At 41.4% G+C, this 13,748-nt stretch overlaps 1 protein-coding gene across 7 annotated transcripts in view; it reads left to right on the top strand.

Moving 5' to 3' along the window:
* LOC118793453 (LIM domain-binding protein 2) overlaps positions 1 to 13,516 on the top strand; it is a 76,067-nt gene extending 62,551 nt beyond the window's left edge. Inside the window, exons 6-9 of one of the 7 annotated variants that reach the window (XM_036551639.1) lie at positions 3,406 to 3,529; positions 5,955 to 6,005; positions 6,972 to 7,111; positions 11,354 to 13,516. In XM_036551639.1, coding sequence (XP_036407532.1) covers positions 3,406 to 3,529; positions 5,955 to 6,005; positions 6,972 to 7,111; positions 11,354 to 11,584 — 546 coding nt within the window. In that variant the 3' untranslated portion in view covers positions 11,585 to 13,516. Of the gene's footprint in view, positions 1 to 3,405; positions 3,530 to 5,951; positions 6,006 to 6,971; positions 7,112 to 11,353 lie in introns of all 7 variants that reach the window. The other 6 variants (XM_036551641.1, XM_036551638.1, XM_036551640.1 and 3 more) reach the window with 6 other exon arrangements.
* Positions 13,517 to 13,748: the final 232 nt, after the last annotated feature.

Below are 13,748 nucleotides of genomic sequence, written 5' to 3'. Positions count from 1 at the left end.
TAACTGTCAGTTTCCCCCAGTACATGTGAATTTTTTTAGTGGTTTATATGCCATCTGTCAAAGCACTTTTCATGCCAATAATTAAACAACAGCAAATGAAAACAAACTATGCAGGAAACAAAAACACATGGATACGGGATGCATATCTCAGTCAATGCAGAAATCAATCGCTCCATCATGTAACATTCTCTACGCACAATTTGTTTATGTGTAGATAATGCTTTGTCCATTTTCCATGTTTGTCATCCCTCTATTTTTATGTTGCCCCACACAACTTCCTAAACTGGCCCTAGTTTTATGTGTCTGGCTTTATACAGAACCGTAGTATTATCCTTAGTGCTACAGATTTGTGAAACTACAGAAACACTGAAGATTAATGTGCATCTGTGAATCTGAATGTGCATCTGAAGATTTAGCTGGACATTCAAGCTAACATCTGCACAAAAAGCCATATGACTATGAGTTAAAGATAGTTGCTTTACATGTATCATGCAAAGTCATTCACTGCTGAAGGTCATCACCAATACTCTGCTTGTGCACAGGTAGCTCTTGATACAGCTTATGATAGCACCCCAAATTCAGGACAGTGACATTTAGGTGGACATCTGACACCTATATGTAGCTGCAAGACACTACATGCACAATTAGCAGTGCAGAACACTTCTGCTCATTGGTAAGTTCAGGAACTCAAGGATCGCTCTATTGTGATTGGCACTCCAAGCACACCCATGCTAATATCTTATTTTGGCTCACAGGCTTTACCATCTCTGAGCTTGACATCAAGGCCTACAAATTTTGAATTTTGTAATCAAAGTTTCATAGGGTCGTGTTTATTTCAGTGTTACTTTCCACACCTCAAAATAAATGAAAAGACAGCTCCTGCGTAGGCAACGGGGTCAGCGTACTCACCTTGTTCATTCTCAGGTCATAGCAAATGTTCAAAAATGTACATTGATGGGAAGCATTAGAGTCCATCATCAAAAGGACCATTTTGTACATCATGTGGTTTGCTGCAGAATGAAAGCAAGGTTTTTCACAAACCCACGGCAGGGAAAAATACATAATGGAGGAGTCAATGCTAATACTAGTGTGAAGGTGGATCCTTCACCTTGATTGAAACAGTTACTTAAAAATATTGTTATATGGTAAAATCAGCAGTGTAATATTTGTATCTTTAAACTGAGCGAGTGCTTGTGAATGTTTGTTTTAAATGTGCATTTTGAGGATCCTCAGTGTTCATTAAACTTACAAATAGCAGATGGGTTCCATCAGCTTCATTCCAAATTAGATAATTGTCTGTGTGTGACAGGTGTTTGAGCAGGAAGCCAGCCATTGGCTGACAGACTACACTTGTATAATTAGTAGTGATTAAATACAGGTGTGTGGGTGCTAAAGAGCAGTTGAGCAGTTTTTTTGTATGTGGTTCTATCAATGCTTAGGGTCTTCATTTGTGCTTAATTTTTTTAACGTTGAATGAATGCATTTGTTTTATTTGTAAAGTGATCCTTTTGCTGTGTTTATGAGCAGTGCATCAGTCAGAACTGTAACACCTAGCTATTTATTGCTCTCTCTCCTCAGAATGCAGGTTCACATCTCTGGCTAAAATGGGACTGCAGCATCTTCAAATGTTCAAAACTGTGTGAAATAATAAAATAATTAATAAAATAATAAATTTCATTAATGAAATAATAATCAAAAAGCTAGAGGTTATTTCATGAGCTACAGACATTAGACATGTTGATTGTGAAACTCTTTTTGGTGTAAAATCGCAACAACTCCCAGAAAATTTGTGTCCTTTCCATTGGTGGTTTTTAGAGACCACCCTTATTAGTGAGAAACAGGCTTCTGAACTTTATTAAGGAGAAATATATTTGAACATTCATGCCAGTGTCTTTCCATAGCCCTACAGGAGGAATGCAGGCCTGGGAGAGTCAGTAGCAGGCAGCAGAATCAAAATAAACTCATGTATAACAAGAATGACAGATATCATACTTGTGTAAAGTAAATGGAGATTTGGAGTCTTCTTTTACAGAAGTTCAGATTCATTGTTGTGAGTGTTGTGTGCATTCAGTTCCTATTCTAAATGAAATTTTAATTCGTAAAAATACTAGGTTTCATTATCAAAATCTGATATATGCACTGTTTAAATGAAAAGACTTTTTCCCTGCATAATCTACAATATACAGTATAGTAGTTTAAACTTTGATTTTGACTATTTCTGCATAATCCAACATCCAATGATAATAATCCAATACTTTTTTCATTTGGAAACTGTTAGCGGGCGACAAATCCTGCAATATTGTTCGTCATGAAACAACATAATGAAGATAAATAGATTTCAACTGACTGTAGATTTTTGCAGTTTCAAACTCATCTATCATTGCTGCAGTGAGACTGGGAACTGCATTTGTAAAATTGCCCAAGAGGTTAACTGTGAAGCTGTAATTATAGTTAATTATCCAATCAATGACAATGTTTATCTGTAATATTTTACAATCTGCAAAAGGACTCATTTTTTATAGTATACAGGAGGTAAAAAAAAAATGTGCAGGCTAGCTTTAACTTACGCTTGCTGTGATGTTGGAAGGCTCACATGATCAGATAATTATCTTGCTGACTGGTCACAATTTTGAAAGTTACAGTGTAGAACAACCCTGCAAACCTAATTCTTTTAGCCCGCTGAGACTGTTGTTCATTTGCTGTTGAACAGTTTTATACGCTAACCAACGACCACCATAATTCATTAGCTTGAGTGCGTGTCACTTTTCCTTTATCATGACAGTATAATTGCATTTTGTGATGTAACTTGCAGTTATCACAGTGTTCAAGAACACTGTTCAACTTTATAATTTTTTTTAAATTACAAATGACAAGGAGTAGTAATGGCAGTAATGGTGTTTTTTAATGATCCATTCTGTATATTTTTCTATATTTATGCTGTTGAGGCATTTTCTAAGACTGCGGGGAGTTCAGACATGGACTTTAGATTGAAATAGTATTCTGTTCCCTAGCAGTGCCTCGCTGCTTCTGACCTTATCCTTGCCTACACCTGCCCTAAGTTTCCAAAACATAGCAGTGAATTGTGTGGTAATCTTATCTTATAACCCATAAAAGTGCATTTGTTTAGACTGCATGCCTTGTATTCTTGTGGTAATTACATTTTTTGTAAAGGCATTCTCAGTTCCATTAACCACATCATCGCCACTCAGTCATTATTCATCCATAGACAGAAATATCCATTTGTCAAAAACAGTCCTCCTAATGATATCCTGAATTTATTCTCTCAGTGCTTATTTTCTGTACCATGTGGACAACAAATCTCGGTGTCATGTTCATGCACTCAGCCACAGGTGTGTGAAATGTGGTTGAAGGTAACCGCTCTGTGTGTCCATCGTGTGCTTTCAGCTGTGTGTCATACTGGAGCCGATGCAGGAGCTGATGTCCAGGCACAAAAACTTCAACCTCAGCCCGCGGGACTGTCTCAAAACCTGCCTGTTCCAGAAATGGCAAAGGATGGTGGCGCCACCAGGTATCCCAGAATCCCTTGTGAACTCCCTCTTGCCGCTTGCCTCTCGTCCTCTCCTTTGACTTGTACAAATGTCTTTGGCCTCGTTCTGAGTAAAGGAGCTGGTGTGAATTGTCACTTTCCCAACTCCTGCATGGCATGCCGCCAAGTACTCGGCTTGACTCTTTTCATTTATGTCGTTGTAAGTAACATGTGTCAACCCATGTAACATGTGCACCAGGGATAACAATGCAAGGAACATCTAAGCCCATTAAAAATTATCAGTGACATCAAGGGGATTCATATTTAACAGCCAAAAGATTGCATTTTTTTTCCCAATAACACTTTTGAGATTTCAAGAAAAGCTGAACCGGAGTGTATCCTGCAACAATCGGCCATTATCATTCCAAATTAATGGCACATAAAACACCTGTCCAATGAATATAGAGGCGTGGCGAGTGATCACTATATTGGCACTGAGCAACATGATTGCCAGTTGTTGCCAGTTAAATTAGCAAATAGCCTCTTGATATTTTCCATCTCTTCACTACCAGGTAAATTATGCAGATATAATTAGTCAGTATCTCAATAATCTTCCTTTTAGCATAACCCTGTAAGTATAATCACTGCACAGCCTGAATGCAGGCAAGAAGTCTTTTTGAAGCCCCTTTTAGGCTGAGATATGCCTGCTTAAATGGCTATGTGCTACTGTAAATGATCTTCCATACACTTATATTTCCTGTCTTCACCAGTTATTTTTATTTGTATGGTTATTTCCCTGTTACTGTAAGTACATAACCCTTAAGAGTGATTGAGTGAGTGGCAATAAAACTGGCAATGGCCAATCACTGTGTTTTTAAGGGTATGTCAAATACAGCATATTTTATTGCAGAGAGGGTCTTTTTTAGTAGATGATATAAGGTGTTCATCATGATTGCAGTCCAAGAAGTCCAAGTTTGTTAATGGCTTTTCATTTAAATGAATGCACCATAAATGGTGGTCCCTTATAAATAAAAACCCTGAGAAAGTGAAAAGTTGGACCTGGTGTGTGCTTGGGTTGTCCAACTTAATAAAATAATTCTTCCTGAAAACAGAAGCACCAATTACCTAACATTTTAAATGACAGCTGTACAGTAAACCACCATTCAGAGAACAGCACAAGAGACCCTTTCGATGAATAACCCTCAATCAGTTGTTGTTTTTACTTGCTTAATTTGTGCTTTTGAGTCTGATGTTAAATGTTTGACCACATCAGTGGCCATTTTTTGTTGCCTTCTTATGGACTCAGTGGGTTGATCAGTGTCTGTCGGCTTGTGTGTGGGGTCGGTGTGGTGCCTGTGTTACATGTTCATCATATGATGTCCATCTCCTGTTCGTGCCGTTCCTCTATTGCTAGCAGTTTTGTCTTTCCTCCTATTCTTCTCAAATCTGGAAGCATTTCTGGTTTTGCAAGGAAGGAAGAACAGACATGTTCATGTGCTGATAAGCCGAAACAGACTTATTTTTGTCCATAATTTGAGGAAATTTTGGACTGTTAAACAATTGCTAAGCCTAAAGTTGTGTGTCTTATTATATGCCTTATAACTTAGTGCGGTGTTTGGCTTGAAATCAAAATAAATACATAGGAAAAAATAGGTCCATTAGATTCTGAACCATTAAAAACAGAGCTTTACAAGTTACTCCATTCCATGTCCTCAGATACATTCTATGTAAATTATTTTTGTCATAAAATAATGAAACATCTCCCTTGGTATGATTAGTAAGGTCCTCAGAAATGTATTTCGATTTCTTGCAAATATCATAATAATCTGCTCTTCTGTTAAGGGATCAAATTGTATGTTGTAGAATTGGAAGTCCCCTTTGATCAGTGGATTAGGTCCAATGACAAAGGTGTTAAATCCCTCATCCCCACAGTATTTGTGCTGAAAATATTATTAGGCCCATCTTCACTCTAACTGGCGTGGGTATTATCCTAAACTTTGAGAACTAAATTTAAGGAATTGTTATTTTTTCATGTCCTACACCTAACTTAATATAATAAAATAAACACAAAATCTATGGACAAGTGCTTAAATGTTTCACTCAAAGATAAGGACAAAAACCACATTGCTGTTTCAAAGAATTTGTCCATAGACTCTGAGCTGCTCTGACAAGCTTTGATGTTTAAGAATAATTTTTAGCGCTGCTCTGAAATATTGCATCTACGTATTAAACATATTCTTTCTGTACATAATTTACTTCCTGACTTTAAAATAAATATCAGACAGAATCCTCCAATGTGATCAATTTAGTCCAATTAAATGTAATAACTTGATGAGTACATTTCACTAATGCACAAATTTCAATTTCATCCATTTTACTGGTTGTCATGCGGGTCTTTGTTTGTCTCCATTTTATGGACGCTAATTACTTTAATAAATACAATTCCCTCTGGCTCCAATTTCAGCAGGACACCCACAGAACTTCAAAACGGAAATTTTCACTACAAATCACAAAAAAGGTACTCTTTCCTTCTAATCTTCTGATGCAAATGGAATGATCTAGCGATCGACGGGTGAGTCCGGTCGCAACTGTGAAAACGTGAAATACATTTTTGTGTCATGAATGCTCAATTGCTCTCTCCAGTGGCACTGTGACATCGAGACATGCATTCCCACGGCTGTCAGTGACTCGGCTTAGGACGTCTCTGTGTGTCTGAATAACTCCTGAAGTGGCCAGAGTTCTTGGCCGGGTTAATGATCATTCACAACAGTGGAGCGCAGCGGGGTCTGAATCCACAGTGTGTGTGAGCCACACTGAAAATAGCTTTTTCCCCAAATTAAATCGTAGATTGCAGAGTAATGTCCTGGGAAACGGTGCTTAACATGTGCATGTCATGGAATTCACAGGTGCCTCCTATTTGAATACCGTCCTACACTGTTGAGCATTTATGCAAAAGAAATGAGGATTCTCTCTTACTTATTGCATGCTTGGGGAGATGTTAAAATGCTGTTTGCTTTCGCCTCTAAACAAGATGAAAGTTGGGGATACTATGTATCACAGAATAGCAGAAAAGCACCTTTTATTTTTATGGAAAAACACACTCCAGAAACACAATGAATATTAAATCAACTACTGGTATGGCTTTTACCTGCACGTACATGGCAACACGTTTCAGCCAGCCCTTTTATTTGGACTTTGTCAGGCAGGATTGCTTTCTCAGAATAACTGAATTGCACATTTTTGTGCAAATAATAAAGGTGCTTTTCTGCATTTTTGGGAACTTCATTTTAAACAAAGCACGGTTTGTTGATGACAGCAACAGTGGATGATTCTTTAAAACCTTACTTTTAAATGTCATTTTATCAATGGGAGAGAATAATGAACCCCACTGTGACTATTACGGAACGTTTCCTGTCACCTGGATATTGTGCATGTAGGCACTCTGCACATTTACCCATTCTGCTCTCTCTGCTCCGTTTGTCAGCAGAACCGGCAAGACAGACGACGACGAAGAGGAGGAAAAGGAAGAACTCGGCCAGCAGCGCGTCCAACAGCAGCCTGGGCAACAGCAACAGCAAGAAGCGCAGCCCTGCAGGCAGCTTCAGCCTCTCCAGCCAGGTACCTGTAAGCATCTCTCTGCTGCTCTCGCCTGTGCCTGCACACACACACACACACACACACACACACACACACACACGCACACACACACACGCATACACACACACACACACACACACACACACACACGCGCACACATGCGCACACACGCGCACACACGCGCACACACACACACACACACACACACACACACACACACACACACACACACAATGTTACTTGTACACACATGCACTACATACATAGGCATAAGCACACACACACACAGACACATGCAACACCTGAACATACATGAATGCCAATGCAGAGAGATAAAAACACAAGCAGACATGCAGGTGCACACACACACAAACCTGTGAACTGAGAACAGTGCGGGGTTATTCATAAGCTCTCCTCATTTCTGAATCTTCCAGAGTATTTCAAATAATCCTCTTGTGTTTTTTTTCATTTTCTGTTGTTTTTTTGAATTGTTTTAGAATATGTTTAGAATTATGGTTTTTTTAATATCCTGGATGTTTTTTAGAGTATCTTGGATTTTTTTTGTTTTAAAAGAAAACATCTTGGCATTTGATGTGGGTGATCTGTAATGGTAGATGACTCAGTTACATGAAAAACATTTCACATGAAAAACATTGTGTTACCTACTTCACACCTCCACAGTGCTGCTGCTTGGATCCACACCAGTTCCCTCTGGGGATGCATGTTACCCCAGTCTAAAACCTGAGGACAAAAGGGTTTCCACACACCTGACACTTACCATTCATGAGAGATATGGCCCTCTGATGTTAAGCCAAACACGCCATGTCTGTAACATGTGCTTATTATATGGTCATGCTGCTGCATGGACCGCTCTCAGGGACCTGCAGAATTGATTAGGTATGGTTTTATCCACAAAAGGCTCATAATGGACATTTTTATCGCCCCTGTGCTTCATTTAACCTATGCGCAGAGTCTGATTACAGGACTGCTTGGCATCGTTTCATCCATGTAGGCAATAACCGAGTTAAACTGCTTTTACCCATCTGTTACTGCACATACAGTCACACACATGGGTAAGGGAACATGTCATACATGTGTCCCTCTGTTCCAAAGAGCATAGAGTGGGATAGACTTCTGTCATGCAGTGTATCATTTTTCCAAGCAGGGCTGCAGAGACAGGCCATGGTGCCCCATTGAGATTGATTGGGTCTGACATGCTGGGCCAGCTGACCGTCTCACCTCACTGCCCCCTTACTGGCCTGCCAGTATCCACCTTCCAAATCCTCTCCCTCCCAGAAACAATTCTGCTAATGTGAATTTTGCTAAACCATATGTCTGCGACAATACTTCCTCCTCAAACACTGGGCGTAGCCTTGAGTAGCCATAACCTATGCACATGTCCCCGGATATGCATTTACATACACATATACATATTTATACTGATTTTAAACTATATTTCTCCAGTTCTTTAATGAAACCTTGTTCGTTTAGGCCAGATGTTTTTGGTGTGATTTCAGGGATTTGTCTTTCAGGCTTTGTCCCTGTGTCCTACACACACACAGAACATCACACATACACACATACACACATACACACAAAATAATTTTGCCAAATTTAAATTAAAAATGAACAAAAATGAAATTTGGCTTGGTAACTTTGCATTCAAGTTTCCAAAGGCAAACCCAGCTGCCTACGGTGGCTCACTTCCTACAGTGTTCGTCAGGACTATACACTGTGTCTCATTAGCGTACATCTCTGTAGGTAATGGGAGAGCACATTACAGCCCCCCCCCCCCCCCCCACCTTTTATAAGGCTGACGAACGGCTTCAGTAACAGATGCAGTAACACACAGAATACATATGTTGCACGCCTGCTTGCTTTGTCTGAGAAGTTGTACTTTTGCTGCTGAGCACACGCCTACGTGCTCACAATAACAATGCATGGTGTTGTCTGGAGGGGAGGGGGATTCGGTGAGGGTGGTTGGGGGGAGGGGGGGTTGCGTCACATATCCAACAGTGGCCTCTACTGGTGGCTGTGGTGAACTGAGACGCCAGGCATGGTGCAGTTGCTGCCCACGTCCTCAAGGCATACTTCACCTCACAGTCTGAACTGTTTAATGACTTTTAGAGTAAAAGGTACTCAGGGTATTGCTGTGCAAACATGAATCATCAGGAAGGTGTTTGACTGAATGTAAAAACCCACTCGCAAATAAGCCCTGTAAGGTCCGTCGACTTGGTGTGAGTAACTAAACACGTCCAGCCAAGCAGTTTCCCTGGGGTTCATACTCAAGCACTTCATTGACCTTTTGATGGAAACGTAAAATGAATTACAAGCATGCAGGTAGATACAAATGTAGAATTATAATTAATTGGCAGTTCATATAATACGTATAATTTTAAAAGGGATGGCCCTGGATGCCCTTTAATCTGTCAATGACCGTTAGAATGAGTGGTGTTGAACGCCACGGCATTCATCTGGGGGTTTTCAGCACAAGCCAATCCTGATAATCATGATTTCAATACAGGTTTTCAATTAATGGCCTTCCCATTGATGCTGTATAGCCTGGAAAGGTACAGATGTAACCATGCTCTTTGGTGCTGGCCCAACAGGGGTGCTAGTCAAGTTTATATTGCCCCATAAGCTAGCCCTAATGAGATGAGTACACAGGAAGCATTATCAGTTTAATTGTAATTAGTACTCTCGGTCCTCCCTCCGTATAACAGCAGCTGGAAGGACTGGTGTGTTTTCCGCGCAAATTGGCTCCGTGTTTCCTGCACAGAGGTAGGTGACAGGCAGGCTGCAAAAACAGATGGCAAATTCAGGGCTTGTTGGCAATCAGCAGGTTTTTGCTAATGACTTAATTAGCTATGCAAATTGTCAAATCAGTGTGTATATTGTTGTATAGTCAAAACCTTACCTAAATTAATTACCATAATTAAGTAGCAGAACGTCAAGTATATTGGCGGCAGCTGCGGGGAGTGGGGTGGGGGGAGAGCCCGCTGGCTCGCTAACGGGCTCGGGGTTCTTGCGACTCGGATAAATAAACCCGTCGTGCGTCTCTCCCGGCGCCGTCGCACACGCCGGGGGGGGGGGGGACTGGGTGCTCTGCACCGAGCCGACGCGAGTGATCAGCGGAGTGTGTTCCGTTTAATCTCTGCCCGCTCTCCCGTGTACACGCCGGCGCTCGACTCCCATGGTGCACCGGGGCGGCATAAAGGAGAACAAGCTCCCGCTGGCGGAGCCTGGACGCGCTGTCTGTCTCGCAATGCGAGCGTGGCGGTGTCAGCGCTTCTCCCTCGCTGCTCGGCGCTGCGGCACCAACTCCCTCGCTGTAACTGATACCGGACTCAAAGCTGCAGGCCCGGTTCTGTACACAGGCCAGTTTCCTCTCTACACGCCGGACCACATGGGATGTGCTTTTTCATTCACCTTTTAAGCCTTTATTTAATCCGAACGCTTTACTTTCTGTTGTGAGGAAGCGCATTCACACTGTGAGTTCTCTCTCTGTTTACACCTGAAATCAGTGCGCAGTGCTGCAAGGCGTCTTCATTTCAAGCGACCGGGATGAGAATAACATCAGGCATATGATCAGACCCTTTCCAAACGTTCCCAGCTTCGACCCTTGATGCTCGGTTGACTTCTTGAAATACAATCTCCATGATTAGTATTGATTGAGAGGCTGGGAGCCTGCCTGCCTGGTGTTTAATTTGCAGAGAGCTCTCTGAGGTCCTCTCGCTCATTCGGGTTCATTGGCTTGCCCACAGGCATGCCTCACCTCTGTGTTCAAATCTCTTGTCCTTTAGGCCACTGTCACAGGTGCGGCAGGGGGTCATGTAGAACAAGCTCAATGCCCCCAAGAAAGCCCGCCAGCTAGTTGACTTTTTCAACTGTTGCAAACATATAACACAAAGCACTTCATTATTAAAATAGGTTACCCGATACATTACATCCATTCTTTAATACCAGCATTGACTTTTAGAAAGCTTCATTTGTGAATTACTGAAATGAGCTGGATCTCATTAAGTCGCCATGGGATTTGAGTGTAATATATTCACCATTTATTCTAATTATTTTCATCATGTAATTATTATGTGCTTCTTAGATGACTTCAGACCCCTTTAAAATGTAAAAGGTGACTGTGTATGGTGTGGGTAAGAAGCATCGACTGGTAAAGCTTGACCTAATGGCTACAGCGGCGGCAGCTGCACGTGTTTGTATAGGAAGCAGGAAGTGGGCGCTCTGACCTCTGACCCCGCTCTGTCCTGGCAGGACGTGATGGTGGTCGGGGAGCCGACGCTGATGGGCGGGGAGTTCGGGGACGAGGACGAGCGGCTCATCACCCGCCTGGAGAACACGCAGTACGACGCCGCCAACGGCATCGACGACGAGGACGACTTCAACAACTCGCCCGCGCTGGGCAACAACAGTCCCTGGAACACCAAGCCGCCCAACAACCAGGACACCAAGCCCGAGAGCACAGCGCCTCAGCCCTCGCAGTGAAAAACCGCGCCACACACACCTCCCACCTGCAGGGCGGCGCCCTCTCAGACCATACACTGTACTGTACACTGAACCGCGCCACACGTTCTGCGACACGCCGCCACATAGCTCTGACAGAACCTCTGACAATCCAAATTCACCTTCTTGTAATAAAAGAGATGGGTTGCTATATGCAGAAAATGAATACAAATTTTTTACATATGGATGTGTATGGGAAGGAAGTGGACTGAAAAAGACTCCTTTTACTGTATATAAACCCAGCCAACAGTCACCATTGTGTCAACAGGAACCTACTGTTTGAGGAATCCAGCAAGCTTTTGACTCACAAACGAAGGGCAGGGCCCACTCTACTTCAATACTGTTGTTATACTGTCCAGCCTGAAGCTTTACCAGCTACTCTTCGCTCACAATCAGGCCGCTAACCTAAATAACTGAAAAACACATGAGACAACACTGGCTCAGTCAGAAAGCCTTATGGGAATTGTAGTGGTGGTGTCTGAAGGAGGGCTGATCTGTCCTAAGAGCAATTAACTCAGTTGGACCCATTCACAGAGTTGGGAGAAGATCTGAAGCGATCCCCCTGTTTTCTGCCATAGTGAAATCATTTCAGCATATTTGCATTTTAATTGGAAAGCCAGTTCATTTTGAGTGGCTGGTTTTTTTGTTTTTTTTGAAAAAAGTTTATAATGAAACACAACCCCTTCCTGTTCATTTCATTCTATGGACTGCTTCAGAGAGGACTGCTCATATTCTTAGATTACATTTTAAAGCACTGTGTTATGGCCCTTGTGAAATGTTATTGTGTACAAAAATTGGGTCCATTTGATTTAGCATTTATTTGTATTGTTTTTTTTTCTCTTATCCTTTACCTCCTTTCACCTTGTAACAATCTGGTCTTGAAAAAAGTCACGTGTCTCTTTTATATTGATTCCCAAACTGAACAACACCTAACAGACTTAGCATTAATATCAGTGACAACTTATGATACCACAGCATGATAACCATAAAATTAAAAACATAAACATATCTGAGTTGTGGGACTGAGGTGAATATTTATTTGACAATTTCTGCATGATTTCTTTTTGATGACATGTTACAGCTCTCAAATGATCACAACTCAGATGCAACAAGCAGCACAGCGCATTCACAAACCAGTGGTATCTGGCTCATACAGTGAAAATACCACTCACATTAAATATATTCCGATTCAAGTTTTGCCATAAAGTCATGGAATTAGTGAATCATAACAACACTGACAGAGGCGTGATGACATTTCCAAAGTTAAGACCAATGTCACAAAACCACTGAACTGAACGTGCACTTCGCTCCGTTTCATCATTCAGCCGCGACTTTGACGTGTAGGGCGAACATTCCTATATCAGCTCCTCTCAGCTGTACATTCAGTTACACAGCTTTACATTCCAGCCAATTCCAGCTCTTCCCTCAAAGGTAGAACTGCCATTATAAAGCAGACAACTTGTTAATTAAAATTAATTTAATCACACAATTGACCTCTGAATGAGGTTAATTCCTCCGATCCAGGCACTCCGCAGACTGTATTTCAGTCGCGGGCGGGAAGAGTTCCACGTGTACACAGCAGCTGGGTGCTTTCAGTGCATGGATAGACACATGATCATCTACACCACTTCATTGAAATGCAGCTTTTCACGGCACTGGCAGTGTTCATTAAAAACCATCCCCAGCATTTGTCAGAGGTGCTTTTTGTTGCAGTTTTCAGGGGTAAATATCACAAATATCCATTGCTTTCCAATGTTGATGGGAAATTTCTGGTAGAAGAAAAATGACAACCAGTGGAATTAGCATGTGTGTCTGAAGAGACAGAGAGTAACCAGGTGTGCTTCTTAACAGAACAGGGCTAAAATAGTCATGCCATCAGTTTCTAACAGGTAGATTGTGCTTACACCATTAATTCAAGAATGCTGAATAATTAATTCTGATTAATTATAAGATGGCATTAGATATAACATAATAGATTTATAATACTGAAATTTGGAGGAAAAATAATGTCACCTTCTGGCTAACAGATCAAGTCCTGCTACATCCTGCTGTAAATCCATTGTCTGCATAAATGGAAAGAATGGAGTTTGCAGTTTCATGCATTGAAAATTGTTTGCCAGTATGAAAGTCTAGTGTTCCAACTAAT

This window comes from Megalops cyprinoides, chromosome 18, assembly GCF_013368585.1.
Source record: "Megalops cyprinoides isolate fMegCyp1 chromosome 18, fMegCyp1.pri, whole genome shotgun sequence".
Lineage (NCBI taxonomy): Eukaryota > Metazoa > Chordata > Actinopteri > Elopiformes > Megalopidae > Megalops > Megalops cyprinoides.
This window is presented reverse-complemented; position numbering and strand designations above follow the sequence as displayed.